The 24,145-nt window shown below is 36.4% G+C and overlaps 1 protein-coding gene across 1 annotated transcript; it reads right to left on the reverse strand.

Annotated features, from left to right (window-relative positions):
• Positions 1-220: 220 nt before the first annotated feature.
• On the reverse strand, positions 221-23,894 carry USP12 (ubiquitin specific peptidase 12). Its single transcript, XM_009956333.2, has 9 exons — positions 23,853-23,894; positions 23,244-23,324; positions 17,241-17,454; positions 13,189-13,415; positions 7,929-8,005; positions 7,635-7,718; positions 5,013-5,210; positions 2,399-2,477; positions 221-322 (listed from the first exon to the last, which is right to left on the reverse strand). The coding sequence occupies exons 1-9, from the start codon at positions 23,892-23,894 to the stop codon at positions 221-223; spliced, it is 1,104 nt and encodes a 367-aa protein (XP_009954635.2).
• Positions 23,895-24,145: the final 251 nt, after the last annotated feature.

Raw genomic sequence — 24,145 nt, forward strand, 5'->3', positions numbered from 1 at the left:
TGCTTATGGGATGCAGTGGAGATGTGTAGTCAGCATGACACCTGAGCAAATAAAATGAAAATGACACAAAGGTTTTAAGAATCCCAAACTCTTCGCTTAGTCATGTGCAAACTGTGCTACTGCCCCTGAAGCTCCCTGCTCTCCTTATTTTCAGTGCTTGCTCCATTCCAAGACAGAGAGGATGCGAGGCATAAAAATCTCTCTTCACTACAGTCCCTCCTCAATCCCGAGACTGATAGAAGAGGATGTAACCAGACTCAGAGTTCTTTGAGATGTCTGAGGTCAACCCGTAGAATTCTTCAATAGCTTGTGCATCAATTTTCTGTATGTAAAAACCCAAAAATTTAAAGTAAGAATATCTTGCATAACATATACGTGACGTTAAGTTCCACTCTAAAAACTATTGTCAAACAAAGTAACTGTCACACAATTACACAAAGTAGAAAATCCAAATAATTCTTAAACTTGCTATATTTTGGTTTCCCCTCTGCCATCAATGCATGGACGGTAGCAGCTATATATACTTCATAAGTAAATTTTTAAGTATAAAAATTATGTGCATTGCTTGTGCATAGAAGAGTTTTAAAGTCAATGATATCCCCATGAGACTCTACATCAATATGAAGAACATAAGTACAAACCATCATTTCTAAATCTAAACAGTACAAGCCAATTGAGTGCAGAGGACCACAATGAGAAGGCAGAGAACGAAGGCTAACTTTTCTATGTTTTTCACACAGAATGTTTGCTTGTGATCCTGTTAGCTTAGAAAGCCTCCTATAACCAAGGTTTTGGGGGAAAGATACAAAACTTCTGTTGAGAAGGTGAGAAGAGTATTGTCTGGTTTTCATTGTCACCATTTTCGGCTACAAAAGAAGCTGAAAGCAAGCTCTCTTGCCACATTCAAAATCAAAGGCAGTTAGGCTACAAACCACAAAAAGGTGGAAAGATAAGTATTCCTTCACTCGGGCAGATGTCATTTAATCTCATTCCCATTATTTGGAATAAAACTTCTCTCAGGAAGGAGTGAGCCATTCCAACTCAACGAACCATGGGCCTAAAAGTCAATGAGATGTTTTAGATTTAAGAACAAAGATTCCTTCCTTCCTTTTTACAAGGGCTAAGAGAAAAAAAAAACAAAAACAAACCAAACATTATTGCCAGGTATTACTGCTTTGGAACTGAGGAGATTCTCCCTGATGTTTGTGAAATTATATGAGACCTACTACAGCGCTCTGTTTTCCCGGGAGGAAAGTGAACTTTTGACCCTACTGAGACATTTCAATTTACTGTGTATCTTGATAAGACACAGAGGCAATTCTTTTACTTTCCTAACAGCTATCTATTTCCATGTTTGTCGTTTCCTGTGTGAAAAACCACCCATAACGTGGTCTGGAGATAATAACTCTTCAATATCCTTGATGCATCCTGCCAATTAACAATGCAAGTCCAATACCTGCCTCACTCACTTTTCTTGTCTTCAATTATGCAGTTCTTGTGTATTGTAAGGAAAACGTAAACTATTCATTTTATAGATTTAATTAACTCAAAGTCAGGAAAAGGGCTTGGGCAGCACAATCATACTTCTGTTCATGTATAGGCACAGACAAGGGGGGAAAAACGAAGATGATGGAACAAGCAAAAAATCTGAGATGATCTAAAACATGGACACCAGCAGTTTCTTCTCTTTCTCTCAATAAAGAATAAAAGATAACTGATGAAACAGACAGATGACAAAGTCAAAACTGGTGAAGGGAATTCTGCTGTTCCAAGCAATTAGTTAGAAACTCTTTTTTTTTTTTTTTTTTTTTTAAATAATAAGAATTCCTGGAAGCATGGCCAATATTAGCAAGAATACAACCAGAGGCAAAAAACTCCTTTTAAATGTTAGGACAAAAATTTCAAAAATCTGAGGTTTCTTCCTATTTTGATATCTGTTACACCTTTATCTGAAACAATCCAGGATACTCAATAAAACAGACTACCAGACTGATCCATTCCATTAAATCATAAGCTCCTAGAAAATAAGAACAAACAGCTTGCTCCAAAAAATTGCCCTCAGAAAAAGAACTGCAGTAAACCCAAATTATCTCTGTCTTCATTTGCCATGTCTTCTGGCCACAGGAATAGCTTATTAAACAAAGACAGTGGCCATACACAAATAAGCCTCTTTTAAGAAGTATAAAAACCGAAATGCAATTCAAAGTATTGTACAGTCAAATTGTAAGGTGCAGCTCTGCACTCACAGTTACTGCTCATTTAGACTGGGGATGAACCCTCTTTCCACTAGCATACCACTCGTTTTACTTTCAGTCGTCATGTACACAAGGGTGGAGTACATGCACTCTGGTTGTTGCACTCTTGAGAAAAAAAAAGTCCAGGGTTACACAAAGCTTACCTCAACAATATCATCATCAAAAAGCAACCAAAAATCATGACTCTTCACTATTGCAATATAATGTCCTCTGTTAGGGCCACTGTAAAATAAAATAAGAGAACACAGTAACACACACATATGTAGAAATGTATTTAATTAAATTTGGTGTTTTTCTTGTAGAAAAGTAATACTTATCAGTAATTAAAATGGCTACTACTACAATTTCTGTCTGGATGTTTCTTTTCTTTTTTCCCCTCCACTTATACCATCTTCATAACAAGGTCTTATTTATCTCTACGTTTACTATTGTGCTAAAAAAGGATTATAATTTCAAATGAAGAACAAGCAGCACAGACATTAAACTATAAATGAAAATTTTTTAAGAAGAGAGACAGAGAAGTGAAATCAAGAAAACATTCTGATGTTTCATAGGGACAGACCAGATCCCAAACTGTTTCTGATCGTTAGAAAGAAAAAGCTGTAGAGCTGCTGTTCATCTGCAGTCTCCATCAGGAATTCCTTTATCTGTTCCACTGTAAACAAAAACTGAATTAAAATGACAGTTTAGAAATCTCAAGAAATGCTTCAGCAATGAGAAGGACTCCCAACTAAATTAAAACTGTTATAATGCACAGATCTTCAGTTTACGGCAGACAAGAAATCTCTCCACAACTATGACAGAAGAAAAACCACTTTAAAAGTGTCTTCTTTCTAACCAGATTTCAAGTAAGAAAACAATACACTTTCTGAAATAGCTGAACTTTACAACTGAAAGCGGACAACTAGTTAAAGCAGCTCTGGAACTGCCTTAACCGGCTAACAGCACTCACAAAGTTTTTATGACTAGATCAGGGCGGGAATTTTGCCATCTGCGAGGGACATGTCTGTGTACCAAATTACAAAAAAAAAAAACAAACCAGGGTTCATTCTCCTGCCATGGCTCTGAGAATGGGCAAGTTCCCAAGACTGCAGCTTGAATGACGGAGACAGAAACGGTTGAAATTGGACAGAATGGTCAGAAAAGGACAGAATGGATTTTCTCTAAGATCCAGAACAAGAGTGTCCCAGAAAACTGTGGCACAAAGTCTTATATTCCAAAACTGTCCTGGCCAACTTGAGATCTAGTCATCTTAACTCTACTGTAATCCTAGGTCTATCTAGGGAGGAATGGAGGCGTGGGTGGAACAAAGGGCAGTAACTGGCAACTAGAAGGCAGGTCTGCCATTTTGAGGGACACCCAGAAGTTGGAAGAATGGGCTGATAAAAACCTTATGAAGTTTAACAGGTACAAATGCGAAGTCTTGTGCCAGACTAACTCTATCCAACAGCACCAGCTGCAAATCAACTGGCTAGGTGGGCCCAGGACATCAAGAAGATGAGCTGTTAGCCAGTAGTGCACCATTTTGGTGACAGGGCTGAGAGTATGTGGGGCAGTACTGTAAGAGTAGAGCCAGCAGTGAAGTGATAATCCCTGCCACTCTGCATTCTGGGACCCAGAACTGGACATGGGATGCCAGACACGACCTTTCCAGTATAAGGGAGAGACTGATGAACTGGAGGAAGTCCAGTGGCAGGCCACTACATTTGTCAGAGGGCTACAGCAGTGGATGGATGAAGACAGGCTGAGCAAGCTTGGCTTTATTCAGCCTGGAGAAGACTAAATGAGGAATTCAATTGCTTTCTTCCACTACCCAAAAGGGAAGAGTTATAAAGAAATCAGAGCCAGGCTCTTCTCAGAAATGCACAGTGAAAGGACAAGAGGCAGTGGTCGCAAACAGCAGCAAGTGAAATTTTGATCAGATATAGAGGGGGGAAATAAATAAAATCACTGTGAGAACATTGATCGACTGGAACAACTGTCTGAAGAGGCAGTGAAACGAGCATTCCTAGTCATGCAATTGAGCCCAGTGCAACCTAATCTAACGTCAAAGTTAGCCCTGATTAGAGCTTTAAGTAGTTGACCTCACAATGTAAATTATTCCATGATTCCAGATGTTAAATCATCATTTTCAACTTATATCTACCAAACAAGCACTTTGTGGAGCAGCCCTGATTTTAAGACTTGAAGCCACAAGAACATTTGTTGAATATAGCAAAACCAAATACACATCTAACAGTCATATTTTGAAAGCAAGAAAACAAAATAATCAACAAAACTCATAATATACAGATGTATTTCAGAAAACGTTACTGAAGCCTTAAAAAATAAATCACACTAAAGGAAATGCTTTATAAAGGAATCTGTTCTACAATGCTTCCCTTCCTAAAAAACTTTTTTTAAAAAAAACTTTAATTATTAGATTATTTAGTTATTTAACTCTAATAACTAATAATTTAGTTCCTAGAGTTACATGATATTGTGTGGTTTGTTGGGTTTTTTTAAACATAGTTAAGTTCATAGAAAGGTCTGTGATGTGAAATACACTGTTACTACTTTTCAGAATGAACAACAAAGCCACATGTTCTGTCAGGACTGGTAGCATCTCCCCACAACGCTTTCTATCCCAAGAAACTTTTCTTTTAAGAGGTCTTTAAATGCTGTTAGAGTTACGTGATACTGGGTGTTTTGTTTTGTTTTTTAAAAAACATAGTTACGCTTATATAAAAATCCCTTGCATAAAATACAAGTTATTACCTTCCACAATGAACTACCACAGCAACAAGGTCATACATTCTGTCAGGATTGGTGGCATCTCCTGAGGTGTTAAATAAACGAAGCTCTAAAGGAAAAACTACTCTATAAGAGAGTTTTGTGTATCGATGCAGCTGATCCATGTATTTAAATCTCTTCAAATGGAGAGCTAGAATCATAGGCAGCTTTTTTACTTTCATCCTGAAAAAAACCACAACAATAAACCACTCAACAGTATTTCCAATATCCATCCAAAACATTCAGTTGATATTAACAAACAGTAATCCTGTCTCACTGAAGCCTTTAAAAAATTTTGCAAGCATTAAAAAAAAGTTCAAATAATCAGCTGTTTAACAAATATGTCCTGTAGATTTTAATAACTGAAAAAACTGCAAATGTATTTAAAGTAATAAGCTATAATACATAATGATAAGAACGGCCATGATGAACCACATAATAATTCAGACATAATTACCACAAAGCACAGAATTCAAATATACCTACACATTGCTTTCCTGAGTTCTCAAAAGCAAAACCTAGGTCCCACTTTGTATACAGTGGAGGTATTGCAACAAAGCTGATCCAGAGATCCAGTTGAATTTCTCAGTAAGCCAGCCAAGTCAAACGTGCTTTTTAAAATAGGCTTTGTTACACCACTTCATTACATATACATTACTCCAAGTCTTCATATCAAGCCATTTATTTAACATTGCCACGGGATACAAATAGCCCATTGTTATTCACCTTACCTCATGCTACCCAAAGTAGATAATGCTGTGCCCTAGCACAGTAATTTTGTACAAATGTTGCCACATTATTTTATGGCAGTCAAAGCCAGAAAGTGATAATCTTGTTTTACGGAGGGCTCACTGTTCCCTTTCCCTAGTTTGAGGTATTGGGATCTTGCATCAGTGCCTACATATCCTCATCAGCCAACCACAGCTGGCCTGGCAGCAAACACAGACTTCCATTCTCTGGGCAATAAATTTGCCCATCTAACAGAGCAACCAAGCTTGAGTGCTCTGCCTCTTGGCACAGCTAACTGCCTTAGATCAGCACTGTGCTGAATTTTTCAAACTGCCTTCAGCCCTGAAACACAGCTCAAAAGTCTCAACAATACAGCCCATGTTTCAGACACGTCTACAAAGACCGTATTTTCAGAATGTCAGGAAATATGTTTGTAAAAGACAACCCTTTCTCAAAAGATAGGGGCCTGGGGACAAAATCCTTGAAAACTCACCTTCCTTCCCTTTTTCTCATTAAGCTTAGACTGATAGTAACCTGTAGGAAACCCTGATAAACTCAAATTTTCTCCATGGCCCACAAGGGAACTAGGAAATGAAAAAATCAGGAGAAGACAGAAGCAACTGTTTTTAGGTAGAGTTACATTTTTATTATATTACGGAGACATGGATATAATTTCTGTTCTGTTTCTTTTTTTAAAAAATTAAGTCCTCTTCTTAGAATGCAACTGTGTTTGATAATAGGAGCTCTTTCACTCAGTACACCACCTCTGCTGGTTGAGTAGACACTATCACAGATAAAGTCCATGTTACAGAGACGGAAGAAAACTATGACTGTAGGGAAACTGAACTTAAGCCCCACATGAAAAGCAAAATATAAACAATAAAAGCTGTGTTTTGCCAATACGGCAGTGCCTACAGTACACATTTACGTCAACACAGCTTATATTGGTCAGGGATCACATTACCTCCCACCTAGAAAAAGAGCTAAGGCAACAGAAAACAACAGGACAGACCTGGCTTCACAGCCCTCTAATACACACCAATTAGTAAGCTTAGGCAACCTGTGAGGGCAGACTTTGTGGATGAGCTATGCCAAAAGCCGTGTGCTGAAATCTATGGTAAACCAAACAACCAGAATCAGTGATATAACCAGTAGAGCACGTCAGTGTTCCCACCCCTTCAACCAAATACCTTCTCAGTTAATAAATGCCACGCAGTACAAAAAATCAGATTTTTTTTAAAGATGTAAACCAGACTAGAAGAATTACCAAGCAGACAAGAATTGGTTTTAAACATAATGAATTTCAGGCTCCCATGGAGCTTCTGATGCTTTTCAGGAGCACTGTCAAGCAGAAGTTTAGCACAACTAGCTACGCACTTTCATAAAACCAAACACTCAGTTAACAAAAAAAGTTACAAGCCTCATTCTGACTCAATCAGAAAAAAGTGCTCATCAAACTGATTCTTACAGCAACTGGAAAAATTATTTTATTATCAAGACAAAACCAAGTTTAAAAAGTCACATGAAAGCAGTGACTTTTCATCATTACCTATAATCTTTGATTAGTCACTGGCAGTTTATTTTAACTTGTCTTTTTAACTTTTTGGTCTTTTTTTTTGGTCTTAAGACTACTCTTTTTCTCATTTGCAAAATAAATAGGACCAAAGGAGTCCCCAAATGGTTTACATAGATTCTCATTACTCACGGAAGTAGGCTCATTGAATTCAAACAAGATGAATGAATGCAGCCAAGTAACTCTTAAGCGGAAGACGAGTGAGAAAATTAAGGGAAAAAGAACATTCTCCCCTGCCTCCCACACACAAGAATATTTTCATGAAATGCGTGAATTCTTTTTTTCCCTCCCCGAGTCTGATGTACCTTTTATGTGCTTCTTGCTTGCTGCGACATTCTTCACAGTAATATTTGTATTCACTACACAGAGTTTCTGTATTGCTGAAACCCCTGAATAACAAAACCAAAAAAAATAGTATAGATATTAGGTACTTTCTTATCTGCAATGTACACACAAACATGTACAATATAAACATAACTTTGTAGTCTTAAGTCTACATAAGACAGAATTTGCTAAGCCTGAGAGCTTTTAGTTTTACTTTGTTCTTTCTAGGTAGCAGATAAAAGACAAATCACAAAATTTTGGATTTTTGTGACTACCTTAAGCAATGAGTGATTGAAGTATTCTGCTCCACATCAACTGAAAGGTCTAAGAAGTCTTCATCTTTGCTGCTTATCTGCATGAAGAAAGAATCAATACGTTATAGTTAAAACAAATTATACTAATTTACCTCTGCTTTTCAGTACCATTTTGTATTGACAGAATGCATCTTTTACCCTGTAACTTTTAAAAATTGTTGCAAGTGCCCTTTCTAGTTCAGATATTTGCTAGATCTCTGTTTCTGATTTTGTTCAGGAAGAGGAAAGCGTGCACGTGTCTGGGTGGGTATTTAATGCGAGTTGTCATTATGCTGTGATTTCAGCTCAACAGTATTGATGCCAAGTTCCTTCTACACCTCACTCTTTTCAAAAGAATACAATCACTGTGATTCTTCTCTTTAGTGCTCTCACTGCTGTTCTTCCCCTATGATTCCCTCCAACTGAAAAGTTATGTATTTGCATATCGTTGTGTCCCTAATAAACAGCATAAATATTCTGAAACCTCTTCCCGGCTAGATTCATACTCTTAAATGAGCAGCAGATACCAAATCTGTTGGTAAATGAGAGCTTGGGACTTGGTCTGATAGAGGCAGAATAGCCATTTCTTACAAAAATACAAGAATAACAATGAAAGTAAAAAAGAAATTCCTTGAAGCAGAGAATAAATTCCTGAAAAATGGTGATGGATGAAATCCACAGCTGCCCTGAAAATTAACTATGATTTTAAATGGTTTAGGAAATAGCAAGGTGCAACCTTAATTTTTATCTGCTAGTGTTTCTTTGCTCTATCTAGAGATACTCAGTGCCACTGATGAAAATGTCCTCTGGTTTTTATGACTCCTAGGTATAAAAGCAAATGCTTTTAGAAAAGACACCTGGCTGCAGTTTCTTGATTGAAAACAGGAAAAGTTAAATAGCTACAGTAGAACTGGTGTACGTTGACCTTTAAAAAATAAGAGATTTATGTTTTCAACTCAGAATAAAAATAAACTTGTAAAGTTGTTCTCTGATTATCAAGAGATGAGAAATACACAGTTCCTAAGGGCAGAGAACATGGAGAATAAAAACACAGGTGGTCAAGACAACTATTTTTGAGAATTAATACCATAAGGCAAATCCAAAAACTTATGAAATTAAGTTAAAAGCTTCTGTTAATGTCTGTGAGAGGACTGGGAAAGGATACCTCCCACTCTTCTGAACCAAATCTTTCCAAGAGTAAGTGTACATGTACAAAAAATGTCACTATGCCAGTATACATCACATCTACTACATCATTTAGATGCTAAAGTGTAATATTTACACTTTTAAAGGGACCACAGAACATACATGGAAAACTTTCAAGATGTTTTTAGGGTAGGGGAAAAAGAAAAAAAAAAATCGTGCTGCACATTTCCTGTCTTCAGGGATGTACTACGGTTTAGGTGTGCAGACAATTCTTCAAAAAAATCCCATCACAAACCACTTTGGAATTATGAAACTTGAGTTTGTAACACTAAGAACTCTGCTGGAAAGCATCTTAGCATAGGGATTAAGAGCAGCTCAGAAAAAAAAAAAATCAGTTGTAGAAAATACTCTGCTGCACTCTTCAGCTAGGACAGCTGGAATTAAGGAGTCATGTGATCAGTATTATTCAGACATGCAATTAGATAATTCTTCCTCTCTTGGTCTAATCAAAAAAAATGCCACGAAACAATAAAGATTTCACAGGCTGCTTTACCCCACACAGTAGCTGTAAGGGCAAGGAGGAGATGGAGGAGAAGAAAGGGATGTGTTGTACTTGGTTAAAATGGAGATTGGTACTGAAACCAGAAGTTTGCAAAAGGAATTCTTCCATTCTTAAGCGATAATAGTGCTTTAAAGAACCTCTCTCAGGTTAGCACTTAGGATCATGAGGAAACATTAAAGGCTTTATTGAAAGAACAGCCAAGTGGATTTTTTCTATCTATGTTAAAAATCTAGAAATTGCTAATTCTTAGTTTTTAAGATTTTTTGAACATTGGTATTTGAAGACTAACTCCTTTCCCCAACATTTTTAAGTAAAAAAAGAAAAATCATTAAAAAGTCACACTCCACTCTAACCAGGCTCCTCTCTTCTGTAGAGGTTCTGTTTCAAATAAACATCACTAAGTTCCTTAGACTAAAGTAGCCAATGCTATATATTTCAATCACCTATAGGATGAAAAAAAGATGGACACAGTCAGAAAACCTCATCACTTGCAGAATCAAGCCCTGATGTGTTCAAAAAGCCATCTGAGTGCTCCTAACAGGAGCATCTGAATAAGAGTGAAGAATTTGGGTGTTCCAGTATTCTGGCTAAAGGAGGCGGCATGCTGTTCTCACATCAAGGATATAATCTGCACTCAAACTGCTCAGCTGTGCTCTGGCAACCAATGCCACATAGAACAGAAAACTCAGAAGGCTAACGCTCATGGAATCTACTTCTTTCAGTTTCGAATTTCACTAACAATGTGAATCAGCTCACTGACAAAAGAGCTTTTACAACAGTAGGTTCCCACGTGTGCTACAACAGAAACTATTTTTAAATGAAGCTGAAATGTTGGACATGATTTATCTTAGTTTAACCAAAAAAAAAAAAAAAAAGGGGAGAGGGGAAGTAGGGCATAGTTAAGGCTTCAAGGCTTCTACAGTAGTCCTGTAAGAGAGACCACTGAGGTTTTCCTTATTGCCTTCTCTCAGTCCAAACTAGAACTGAGCCAAAGAATTCTAAGCCCTGTAGAGGCATTTGAACACGAAAGCAAGACCATCAGCTGGAGTCAAACATTATTGATATGTTTGGTACTTGACCCAAGACAACTTCCTATTTTTCTCTGTAGAAGTACTGCCCACATTTAGGTGTTTCAAATTGAATCTTATTGAAGCCAATTACATTATTTTCTAGTTTACTATTATTCTTTCTTTAAATTGTGAGAGAAATCTGTTTAACCAATGAACTTCTAGATCATTTTTATCTATTAGCCACAAAAAAATTGGAATATTTACTTCATTATACTGCCTCTATCAAGGAAGGGGGAAAGCATGATGACAAAAAAAAAAAAACACATTAAAAGCATCTAAAGACAACTTATAATATGTTTTGTAACTCACTTATTTTATATACGTGCCTGACACACGACAGATCTTTGTTAAGGAATCATATCTACGTTCCTTATATTCCACCTTTCATACTTAAACTGAGGATAAATCTTTAGTCAGTTCATTTTTTATCTTAAAGATAGGCTAATGCGACAGTGTGTCCTGGAAAGAATCTCTTTTCTATAATCAGGACATTTGAAATTAGAATAAAATCTTGCTAGGTTGATTTTAGGAACTTTGATCATCTTCCAACTGTCCAAATCTATTCATTCTCACTTAGAGCAAAGATGTATTATGCTTTATATTTAAATATATAACACATATATATACATGTGTTAAATACTAAATTTAAATTTAAAAATATACTAAGGTTATTGTCTTATCATTAAGCACTAATTCATCCTCTATTGCTGTGTAATCTTCTATATGAGTTATGTCAAAGTACTCCTGACATTTTAAGTTATATTTCCAAACACAGAAAGACTCTAAATGCCAACAGCTTCCAATAAACTTTAAAACAATCACATATCCTCACTATATTTGAAAATAAGACACTATTCACAGTAATATTACTTACTTAACATGTTTAAATATGTTTCTAAGTGCCCATTTTCAGGTCACAGTTTTTTAATTAGACACAAGCTGATACACTGAATAGACAGAAGCTGACAAAACAGTTTCCAGATTATTAGGGCTTGGAAAACAAAGGTCCTAATACACTAAAACCAAGTGTATTGGAACTCCAAATTTAAAATTCAACTGGCCAAGGAGGCACAGTGGCAAACAGATACTGAATATCCTGTTCAGCAACAGCTAACAGAAAAATAGAATTGAGCAACATTAGTAGAACCCTCAAAATTGTGATAGGCTTGATAACTAATAAAGTATGCTGCTAAAGAGCACATCAACGTTTTAAAATTGTATTAAGAACTGCACCTAGATCAAAATCCTGACAGCGGTAATTCACTACGCGATAGCGAGGAAAGGTAATTACATTAGCCGTGTTAAAAGACTACGCTAAACTCATGTTTCAAAAAGCAAAAAAAAAAAAAAAAAAAAAAAATCAGTTCCAGAATCAAAAGACAGTTGACATGAAATAATTATTAGGGAGGGGAAATCTACCAGAAAATAAAGTATGGTAGCTAGAAATCAGCACCTAAATTACTCAAAGTACCACAATCTCCTGAGGTCTGCAGTTACATCACATATGTAACATAAGGAAACTATTTTCTTCAAAATAAAAGAGAGGTGGGTACTTTTAGAACACGGAGGAAATTACATGTGAAATACATAGATTTAATCCGATTAATTCCTCCTTTCCAATGCCATGCTGAAATATGTGCATTCCTAATTAAGGAAAATAGGTATGAAGAATCATTAAAAAAATACAGTAATTTAGCTTTTTACAATATCTAAGGCATAGACCATGAGAGAATTACTGTAATTTTCAAAATGTGCTGCTTTTTCTCTTTCACAAGCAGGTAAAATTCAATGGTAAGTTTTTCTGAAATATATTATTTCTCTTATTGTAGAACTATTCACAAAGAAAACCTTAGTATAGCTTACTCAAAGGAGTTTATTTCTCAGGGTCTAGTATTAGAAGAAACTCCTGTAGACAGACATTTAGGAAAGGATTGCTCTTCCTGCACATTAAGTTACGTTCTTTGAGAATCCTAGTCTACTGTCTCAGTGCCAAAAAGTCAACCATAGTATCTTGATTTCAATGGTTTTAAATTTAAAAATCAGAAATCGGTGGAAACTGACTCAGAATACTTATTTATGGAATGTATCACTAAGCATGACATTAAGTTATTAAGACATTAAATTCGAGAAAAACTCCACATCCTCAAGTAGCAGGCTTCACTGCTCTTAGGAATACATCCATTTAGAATTTTCTCATCTAAATTTTGAAGCTGATTGTGATCACACCGACAAAAATTCAATTGGGCATTTTCCTAATATTGACCAAAAGTCTCTTCCTACAATTCATGCATCAGCTGCTGAAATTTTCTCACTAACAAAGAAAAAATGCAAATGTTCATATGAATGTAAGGTTTCTAAAGAAAGAAACTAATCTAGTTCATTAATCTGTTGAGACAAATGAATTATGAAACATGAAGCTCTGAAACAAGGAAGAGTTCATTTTATGAAGTATACACAGACTTACAGTTTCACACGTAAGACATCTGGTTTCATTAGTTAATGTTCCCTGAAAGATTTCATGAACCCAGGTTGGGTCTGGCGGGCTGTTATTTTCATTGTCAATGTTGCCATTAGGTAGACGACCATTTTGTTTCTCTTGTTTTCTTTCCTCTTGCAAGATATCCGCAATTGTATTTAATAGATAGTTTAAGAACTCATGTGCATCCTGCTGCATGTAGTTATCAAAAAGCTCTACAAGACAAAACAGAAGATTTTTTAATTAGTCAGTGCTATACTACAAAAAAGTTTTTAAAAGAAGTCAAATTTCAAAACCTATCTTTATTTCACATCTTGAATCATTCATGACAATACAACACCAACCCAAAACGCATACTTCATAAATTAAGCCAAAAACATAGGGGATGGGAATAGGGTAGGGCAAATCAGCCTACATTCACAGAAATATCTCAGATGATCAGAATTAACAGAAGAGTGAACCACTCTGCAAGAAAACTAGGGCATGATTCTACTACCTAAACATAGGTGTACATACAGTGCCACCCGAAATGTTATAGTTCATCCCATACAGCCTCCAGATGCCAGTCCACAAGATCTGGATCTCCCACAGGGGCTATGCTATCTCTGCCAAGCTTAGGTCAATGTCTTGGATAACACAGGCATCTCAAACAGCATTAGATGTGCATATTTTCCAGAAATTAACTGAGAACCTATGACAGGAAATGTTTCATCGTCTGTATGTTCTATCACAGGAAGAATATGAACAAGAAATGCTCAAAACATTGCTTTATTTATTTTCAATTTCAGGTTCTAAGTCTACTGCTGCACAGTGTCATCCATATTAGCACTGAAAATAAGACTAAAAGCTTAAAGATACTGAGATTTTAAAACAACGATTTTCTTTCTCAAAGCTTTTTAAGTTAAGGCAGTATTTGTAGAAGCTATGTCACATTAACGTAAAGTTCTAGCCACAGCAAGAGCAAACATGTTTCAAATAGGACTCCAAGTAACAAACAGATCTGTCTTTCAAGATCTAAATACTGGTCTCTTCTCCCAAGTAACTAATGACAAGACAAGAGGTAATGGCCTCAAGCTGCACCAGGGAAGACTTACATTGGATATTGGAAAAATTTCTTTACTGAGTGGTTAGACATTGGAACAGGCTGCCCAGGGAGGTGGCGGAGTCACCATCCCTGGATGTGTTCAAAAGACGTGTAGATGTAGTGCTTAGGGACAAGGTTTAGTGGTGGGCTTGGTACTGTTAGGATAATGGTTGGACCTGGTGATCTTAAAAGTCTTTTCCAAGCAAAATGATTCTGGAGATTGGTATATGTAGCACCTTTATTACTGGTGGACTTCTTGGACAGATAATAATTGACTCACTATGGTTTCTGCTTCATGTCTTCAGTTTATGAAAATTTCTAAGCATAATAGTTTTAGGATTAATTCTGTGGAAGGGGAATAGTTTCACTGGCACCCACTTGTGATGTATAGCAATGACACAAATTAAAGCATAAAGTTGAACTGTCTTTCTTAGAAGTCTACTGTCTTGTTTATGTTTAAATTGGTATTACCCTGAAAACATCATTTATTGTAGCCCTCTGGGATATCAACCTGAGAAATCCTCTGCTGCTACAAACCCTCACATTAGAAATGGGACCAAGAAAACCATAAAGGCATCAAATCAGATTTACTAATAGTTACTACTCCTCTCTCTAATCAGGAATTATTACAAGGAAATTCACCTGCCAATTTAAAAAGCATTCTGTATCACTGGCTAATATCATACAAGTCTTTTAATGTGCAATTACTTCAATTAATTATAACTTGCAATTTGCTTGTAGTCCAATAATATACTAAGAGATTGGCCTTCAGTGGAGAGAGAGTTCCTAGGACTAGAAAGGTTTTGAAGTGCATATAGGGACTACATGGAAGCTTTATTATCATTCACTTGATGGCATAAACAAGGAAACTTCAAATAATAAAAAAAATAAATCCAGAGTTATTAGTGAGTTATTCAGCAGCTCTGAATCTAGCCAACTGTAAGGTCTTTATTTAATCAAGTAGGTCAAGGCAGAACAAGAGCTACAAGTCTCTTGAGGTAAAACACTTCAGAGGTTCTTCACAGCGTTACATCATGGACCTCTCAGGGCTATGTGCCCAGTCAGTAAATTAGCATGAAGTATAACAGAATGAAAGCTACACATTCTTCATTTTGTGATTAGAAGAAATCCAACAAACATAACGGTATACCTTCAGCTGACTTCAAGCCAGCAGCTGCTTCCCAGCCAGTTAAGCTTTAAGGTCGTTAATACTCACAGACTCACAGAATGGTGGGGGTTGGAAGGGACCTCTGGGGATCATCTAGTCCAACCCCCTGCCAGAGCAGGTTCACATAGAGCAGGTCGCACAGGACTGCATCCAGACAGGTTTTGAATATCTCCAGAGGAGGAGACTCCACAACCTCCCTGGGCAGCCTGTTCTAGTGCTCTGCCACGCATACATGTAATTTGTATTCTCTTTGAAAATAAAGATGGAATAACAACATTGTAGTCCAGAATACATTAAGATGATGTTCTCAGTCATCACCCTGGTATAGCTGGATATTGACTGGAACAGAATCTACACCGATGTTGCATGCCTATCTGATTCTTTAACTAACTCTTCTTTAAAGCTCAAAATGATATGCCTTCACAACAAGCACTTAGTAGCATATATGACGTCCATGTAGTCACTGCCTGACAATTTAGCCATTTATTTGCAGAAACGGTGAAAGTATCATCACTAAAAGAGACCCCAAAAGCCAACAAGAACTGAACTTTCACATCTGATTTCTCTAATGAAGATTTTCCAAGTGTCTTCTCCTGCTTAGAATTTTACTGTCATGACATTACGTGGCAGTAAAAAGAACATTTCCTAAAAAGAACTTAATGGCTCTTGTGGTTTACTTTCTGCTTTCCATTTGAACCATCCTCCATGTTTGTCAGAGACAGTCAATAATCATTGACATAATGAACTACTTCTGTAAATTCATCTACATACAGCACACTTACTGAAGTATAATACTGAAGAATTGGATGACAGTTTTCTATTCTCCATAGGTAAGAGATTGTACATTACCTCAGAGTGCTATTTTAACAATACTACTACAACCCATGGTGTGCATTTGCTGGAGGGGTCACTTCAAATTAGGAATGTCATTATAATATTTTATTTCTTGTTTTTACTACAGAGATGGTCATCATAATATTTAAACACTTTTTTAGTCTTGGAGAGATTACAATAGTATGAACTTGCCTATTGTAGCAGTGTTAACTACGGTACCTCATACAATTTATTTAAATTTAGTGCCTATTTTTTAGAAAAAATTTATCTTTTCATAAAAGTGTAGCCAAATTGAGTAGTAGATTACAAGGTTTCATTTATATTTTAACATCAAATTATTTTCTAAAATATTTTGACCAATTAGCACTGCAGATCCGAAACAGGAAATGTGAAAAATCTCTGAAAATCTCCTGAAATTCAGTATATCGATTACACTAAAAAAACACTAGTCACAACTAGTTAGTGATTTTAAAATTCATTAATCCTTTAAAAAGTCGGTCAAGCTAAGTATTGCATAAATTCTAAATAAATTTTAAATTTTTTTGCCTTTTTTAGCTAGATTCTTGCAGGGAAGTCTTAACGTCCTTTCCACACACTCAGTTTGGGAGACTGACTCCTGCTTTCAGAGAGTAATGTTTTTTTAAACACAGAACAAAAGCTTAACAGTGAATTTTGGTTATAAAAATACAATTATAGAGAGGCAAAATTAGCAAGCAATGTCATAAGCAGCCACTGACAATACAGTCAGTTCTACATGAAGAGAGAGAGACAAGGATTCCCTCTCAAAATGGCTCCCAGATTACACTGCTATTCTGGGGTCACCTCTTCTTTGTATTGCAAGACCAAGAACACTTTCCATGCATAACAAATACGTAGGTATTCCATTATGTCAGCTTCAGAATTAAAGCATAATTGCTATGATTATTACAGAAGAAAAAGAAAAAAAGAAGTTACCATTTTCTTTCCGTAATCTTGTTATAAATTTCTTGGGAGGTATTACTCCAACTTTTTTCTTTTGGGTGGCTATACTGTGGAAGAGATCAGCTAAGCATGTAAGGAGATTCTCTTTTTTTCTTGGTTGACTCTTGTATGCTAAGACTTTGTCTCGAAATGGTCGACAAAAATAAAGTGCCTGAAGAACTGAATTGCAGTAGCATGTATTCCCGAACTATAAAATAAAAGAGAGAATTATTAGGTTGCATTGTATTACTGTAGAGAGGTAAAATTAAATCCAAAGTATAAAAGAATGCATAAGCAGGGGCAAATTTTCTGCAAGTCATTTCTTCTTGACTTTACTACCTTAAAGCTTATTTCTGTTTGGCAAAGGGTTAACAAGTACACCATAAGTAAATGCAAGAAAAATGTAGGTAAATTTGAATAATTCTATATAATTGTCTCACTTGTAAACTTAATTTATGAGTAATATTTTGCTTTTACTTGGTTCAGAATGTTCCACAAATACCACCAACTTCACAGCTCCCAAAATATGCTCAGGTAAAAATACCTATCCATCTACCATGAATCAGCCACAACAGTAAAGAACATGCACTACATGACCTTGCACTGTGAAGAGATTCGGCTATAAATTGAGAGCTTCTCAAGACACTTCAGAAATTGGATTCTCCAAATCTTATTAGTTGTGGTCAAAGTCAGATATAACCACTTTAACCTGTTCCCAAGTTTTCAGTTCTCATTTCAGGGTGACAGGACTGGCATTCAGGAGTTTTTTTAAAACTGCAACATGGCCTGATGAGGACTCAAAGCTATGGGACAGGCAGTAGTTTCAAATTGAGACTGAAAGTAAAAGAACGTGCAATTTGGACAGCTGCATTTTGAAGGAAGCAAGGCACTGAATTCAAAGGGGCAAGTAGAGTCAGCAAGAAAGGCACCGTAACCCCCTTTGTACCAGAACACTCCAGACAGCCTGCTTCCCCAGGCTCCTTCCAGCCCTTAGGCACTTGAGTCCTGTGAGCACTGACATGGTCTCCAGCTCACCCCAACACTGCAAACCTCCCCATCACCTCTGGGAAGGCATCATGAGCTGTTGGTGGATAGAGCCACTCTCATCTTATGTTGCCCTCCCCCAGTGAAACCATTATCTGACACAGAGAAGAGTCTTTATAAGGCCCTCAGCAAGTAATCCAACCTTTCAGCTCCAGTCACTCAACTTGCAAATTGAAGCACAAACCTACTACATGTATTCTGTGGAAATAATGTTCATATTTATGTTTTATATAAAGGTAGTGGCATGTACAGGTAGCAAATTCTAAGACTATATTGTGATGGGGAGACTGTTCTATAGCAAAAAGAGTGCGTTTAAAGATATTTTAAGAGCAGGTTCTTTCAATAGAGGAAAAAGAGCTAAAAGCTTACATCTTAGGAATAACAGAAGTAACGGGGTTTTGCTCTCTTCCAATTGAGACAATGACAAACAAGAGCACTGTGCAATTTAATCACAAAACTGGAAAGTAAATTGTTTTCCTTTATTTTGACTTAATAAAATATGGAGAACTACTTCCTAAATACCCAAGACGCACTCAAAGAATAAGTAAGAAGTGTATTTTAAAAAAAGATATTAAGAAATCTTAAGATCTCCATATTAAAGAGTGAGGACATTAACGCCCATTATGTTTATTTATTTAAGCTAGGGAAAATGCATATATTAGCTTTTTTGTGGTCCAAATCCACGCTCAAGTACGTCAATGAACTTAAGAGGAAAACCTGGACTTTCTTCCTTAAAGGAAGCAGATGAAATCACACAGTAGTTCATGTCAAAACATTTAATATTGTAAGCTGACTATAAGTTTATAATTAGAAATAGCAATAAGTAGTAGTACATTAAAGTGTTAAGAAAGTTCTTAAAATTGAGTCAAATGGGAAAAGTGCTAAAATTTCTACAGCGTCAAAAGATGAAAAGGCAGCAAATTAGAAATTTCATAACATTCCAATTTTAAAAAGAAATTATCAATTAATCAGAATGGAAAACATGCAGCAAGAGACAACCAAAATATGAAGCAACACAAGAGAACTCAGAACACGGAACAAAATTCAGATTAATTTAATATGAACGTATGTTAACCTACATGCCCGTAGGTAGGAAATAAAGCAAGCAGATAAGTTCACAAAAGGTTTTCTTCAACCAAATTCAGAAAGACAGTAGGCAACAGAAGACTGTTTGAAAACAAACTCCTGAAGAAAATTTAATTAGTTCACATTTGGTTTATATCTAAAGCCTCTATCTTCATCGCTTCAAAACCTAAATTATTTTTAAAATAAAAGCTGCCAATCATTAAAAAATTATAACGGTACATGTACTAAATAGCAAGGGGGAAAAGGTGGGGAGGTTTCTAGACTAAGCAAATAGGGAATTTGTTACAAGAATAAATGCTGGTCTTGCTACCCTTATGACTTTTCTTCCGCTCTTTGACTCCAATACAAAACACACCCCTCATTTAGAAAACACCCAAGATCTTGCTTCAGTCTCCTCCTCCTCCCACCACCTACTGAACACCTGTACTTGGCTCTCTAATTCTGCTTCTTCAATACTCAGCTCTCCTGCTAACCTGGCCAACAGACACCTTCCTTCTGCCCTCGCTTCACCGTCAGCACTGCCGCAGAGGCCCAACACTTGCAGGAAGATGCGCACGCGCTGCACGGCACGATGACAGGCTTGCGACGTCTGCCTCAGAACAGCAGCAGGAAACTGTAACACCGACCACCATTGTAATTTTGCATCTGAAACTGTCAGCCTGTATGGGATGCTGAAACTCCTCTACCTCATGCAGGGGAAGGTAATAGAGGCTATTACCTATACACAGTTGTTTTAACCCATGTTTGCAACTGGTTTATTGCTTGCCTCGATTCTGTGAGGACCATCTCCAGACGTGCATATCTAAGGAAAGTAAAAAACCCCACATTTTCTCCTTTTTTCAGTTCATATTTTTTTTCTGTTCTAAATGCTGACAAATCAGATTATTTCCTTTGACAAAATACTTCACACTCTATGTTTCTCACACACACACCTTTTTGGTTTTTTGGGGGGTTTTTTGTGTGTGGCTTGGTTGGTTTTGTGTTTTTTTTATTTCCAAAATCAAAGTTACAACACCCAAACTTGTGTGGAAATTAAAAAAAAAAAAGAGGCAATCAGGAAAGTTGCAGGAAAAACACCTCACACTCACTAAGGCTTATAGCCTTACAGTTTACTCTTCTGCCGCAACATACAACTGGGAAGGAACTTCGTTGTTCAACCCCACAGAGCTACAAAACCAAACTAAGATCTACAAGAACTCAGATCTGCTTAGAACACGCCCTTCACGCAGCACTAGGGTTCCTCCCAGCTCTGACGGGCTGGCAGCTCTGACACATTTTATTTGTTGCAATGGGCCACGCCAGTAAACAGCACTTCTCCAAAACACACAGATCCACTGCAAGAGACTGAATGACCAAACTTTCCGCTCTAGAAGTCTGGTAAACTGATGAAGTGCCACCAGAGTAGCTCTTATGAGATCAAAAATGTTCATTATTTCATACTAACTGGATAAAAGCATTGGTTTAATTTGTGAAGCACATAGATTTGAATAGTTTGCATTACTGCACTGTAGAGGAAAAGAAGAATGATAGGCAGACTTGATGTTCCTGACTGTTCATGTGCATGGCACATCATACTACTAACATTTTCATCTCACCACGTATCTTAAATATTTCCTACTGATTTAAGGAATCCTTTCAAGCCCAAGCTGAATTTTCCATTTAGAGCTTTCATTGACAGAACCAAACATCCCATCACCCACCTATCCAGTCTTCCATATGCTTCCCATAATTGCCCTTTCTTAATTCTTCTTTTACCTCTCAAATTGTTCTCTCAGCACATCCTCTGAATAATCCCTAGATTCCGCCACAAAGCTGGAGAGGAGATAAGATAGTGCTTCTACCTTCCCTTCTTTTACACTACCTCTGGATAAATGCAACATTCACCATTGACAGATCTCTATTTCAGAATTGTCATCTTTATCTAAAAACCTGCTATGCATTCCGGACATCTCAAATGGCTAGCTATCACACAGTTAGAAGAGAGCTATTGATTTCCACATTATCTCCATTTTTTCCATTACTCTGGACAAAGTTAGGACAAACAATATCTATAAACAAATTAGAAAAATTTAGCAGTAAATATTAATGAACCTCTAAAAGCTTCGCTTCTTGTAATTGCTATGAAACAATTAGAGAAATCAATGAAGGCAAAAATTGTGATTTCTATCACATCTCAAACTAATAGTACTCTTAATTTTTTATCTAACTATCTAATACTTCTTTTATCATTAGCTCTGACATTCTTTCTGAGTGGCCATTGGCCACAGAGTGCTAATGAAGAGGTCACTACCTTTCCTTTTTCTAATAGATTTAAATTCTGAAAGCTTATTACGCATTTATGACATACACATACTGTGTCAGCTAACACAATCTGTAGAACAGATCTGAAAACCATCCAAGCAATAATATGACTGAATTTCCTTAGCCAGACACTATACCTGAACAACACAGCACCAGTGTGCCATAGATGTAATGGAATCCCATTTTACTCTTTGTTACAATTCAAAGAATTTTGGTCCATAAAACTTTATTGTTTGAAGCTAAAATAAGCAACATACCCGTACTACAAAGCACATTAAGAGCACTCTGTGATAGCTGCCTGCCTCTGATGTGTATGGTTGAGGGCAACGACTTAAAGACAGATCTCCCCTCAAATTTCCTACTCCCTCTGGATCACAGAAAGCCAGAGTTTGTAGATATTCATTATATCTTAGGAAGATTGTTCTCTACTGAAACTTTTCTTAAGGGTACAACATATGTAAAACTTCAGGATTAGGCATACAATACAACTTTACTGTTAAGTCTTAAATTCTCTCTGGTCTTGAACAAGAAATTAGGAAAACAGGTTATCTGTCAACAGAATAACAGATTCAAGAAAAGAACAGAACAGCTTTGCTGGAAAGCCTAAGCTCTGCTACAGAAGTGACAAGTACTAACAGTTAAACTACTGTATTTCCTCTTTTCAGAGAAACAACATGTCATTTTGAAGGTATTTCAACTTTCATGAGAAAGGAAAAAAACCTACTAATTTAAGTCATGGCATTTGAGATGCATGTAAATCAGCTTATCAGTAAGACTGTTTACTGACTGTGCAGTGTACACCCAGACTGCAGACCCTGGAACCATGCCAGTGCTAAGAACCTTGAGGTAGAAACATATGTTATAGTAGCAGGACAGCATTAGAAGTAATTAGTTCCGTTAAGAAAAGCAAGATGATAACTCTTGTTAAATCAACTTGGTTTAAATATGTACTTTCTGAAGACCCAATAAAGAAAAAAATTCAAGATTTCATTTCAGAATAACGCAATTTCTAACAAGATACAGTTTTCACGGGTAATACAAATTAAAATTTAAATTGTTCCTTAAAACTAATGACTGAATCAAACAATTCAGTATGTTTTTTCCACCACCGCCTTTCCCCTTTGAGCTCAGTATTTTTTTAAAAAAAATCTTACTACAAATAGCAGATGTGAACACTTCATATCATCAACAGTCTTTCACACTTTTTTCTTTTACTGTAGTTTTTCACTTCGATGGGCATATTATGAACTACAAGCTACATATTTTACACAGCCTTTTTTTTTTTAAGACATATATTTTAATAGCAAGAAAGCAATTTTTAAAATACCCTACAATTAAATGAATAAATAAAATGAAATAAAGTATTAAATACACAGTCCAAGTTCAACAATTATTTCAGCAGCATATTTCAACAAATACACTGAATATTGAAACACTTTTCAGTAAGTCTGTATATTCAATTACTATATCTTTCAGTGTTTTAATTATTCACTCAGTCACAGTCTTGGAATGTAACAAATCCACTGGTGGTGTTTCAAAGCAGTGAAGTTACGGACTGAAACTTACATTAACCAAACCAAAATAGTGCTCATTGACTGGAAATTGTTCCGGACCAATCTCTTTCTCCAAAGCTGAGGCATTGGCGCCCTAGAAAAATCAAAAGCAGTAAAATATTAGTGTTGCAACTAGGAACACAGTGAATTTAACTAGTTGAGAAAAAAAAGAGTAAAGTTTTTTGGCAAGGATAAATGACCAAAACCAACCATCCAAAAAAAAAAAACCCCGCCCCAAAAGCCCTGCTCACAACTACAGACCTTGCTAACACCAAACCAGTATCTTCAGGTCTCAGACCACAAGACTTTAGGTTTACTAAACTTACTTATACTGAAGGTCTCCCTAGTCGGGAGGGAAAAAAACAAAAATAAATGAGACACTAAATATTGAAAAAGGATGAAACACCTTCCTGTCTGTACCCTGGAGCAGGGGAGAAAGTGGAGTTTGTGGCCCAGCTCAACAAGCATACACAGCAAATTAACCAAACTTGTTTAGTTACTCTATCACTTAATGCAAAGACAAGGATAATATTAGCCATGAATGCAGAAAAATCAGTCCTTTGAGTTCTCTGTTGATTTGCACTCACAGGATGTTTAGATTGTCCACAAAATCATTTCATACCGGTCTTAAATCTTCTGTGCCATAACTTAATGCTTCCACCATACTCTTCCACCACAAGGAAATTATTTCAACCTCATCCAAAATACCTTCGATATATGTGTTTTCAAATATCTTCTGTTCAAAACCATCACAAAGCAAGTTATATCATTTTCATGTATTTTCATGCAATTACACTGTTTTGATGTCTTATATTTATTATTTTCAGAGTGGAACTTCTTTAACAATTGCACTAATATAGTATTGCAAAGCAGGTGATACAAGGCCAAATGGTGAGCTCCTCCTACTAAGTGTAG

The sequence above is a fragment of the Leptosomus discolor genome, chromosome 1, assembly GCF_034619465.1.
Source record: "Leptosomus discolor isolate bLepDis1 chromosome 1, bLepDis1.hap2, whole genome shotgun sequence".
In the NCBI taxonomy this organism is placed as follows: Eukaryota; Metazoa; Chordata; class Aves; order Leptosomiformes; family Leptosomidae; genus Leptosomus; species Leptosomus discolor.

Excerpts from the sequence above, each read along its gene's own strand:
- USP12 (XM_009956333.2), bottom strand. The coding sequence starts at position 23,894 with ATGGTGGAAGCATTAAGTTATGGCACAGAAGATTTAAGACCG. Across the intron at positions 13,416-17,240 it reads AAGATTACGGAAAGAAAATG|AGCTTTTTGATAACTACATG; the intron begins GTAACTTCTTTT and ends TTTGTCTTGTAG. Across the intron at positions 5,211-7,634 it reads AAGCAAGAAGCACATAAAAG|GATGAAAGTAAAAAAGCTGC; the intron begins GTACATCAGACT and ends GGTTTTTTTCAG.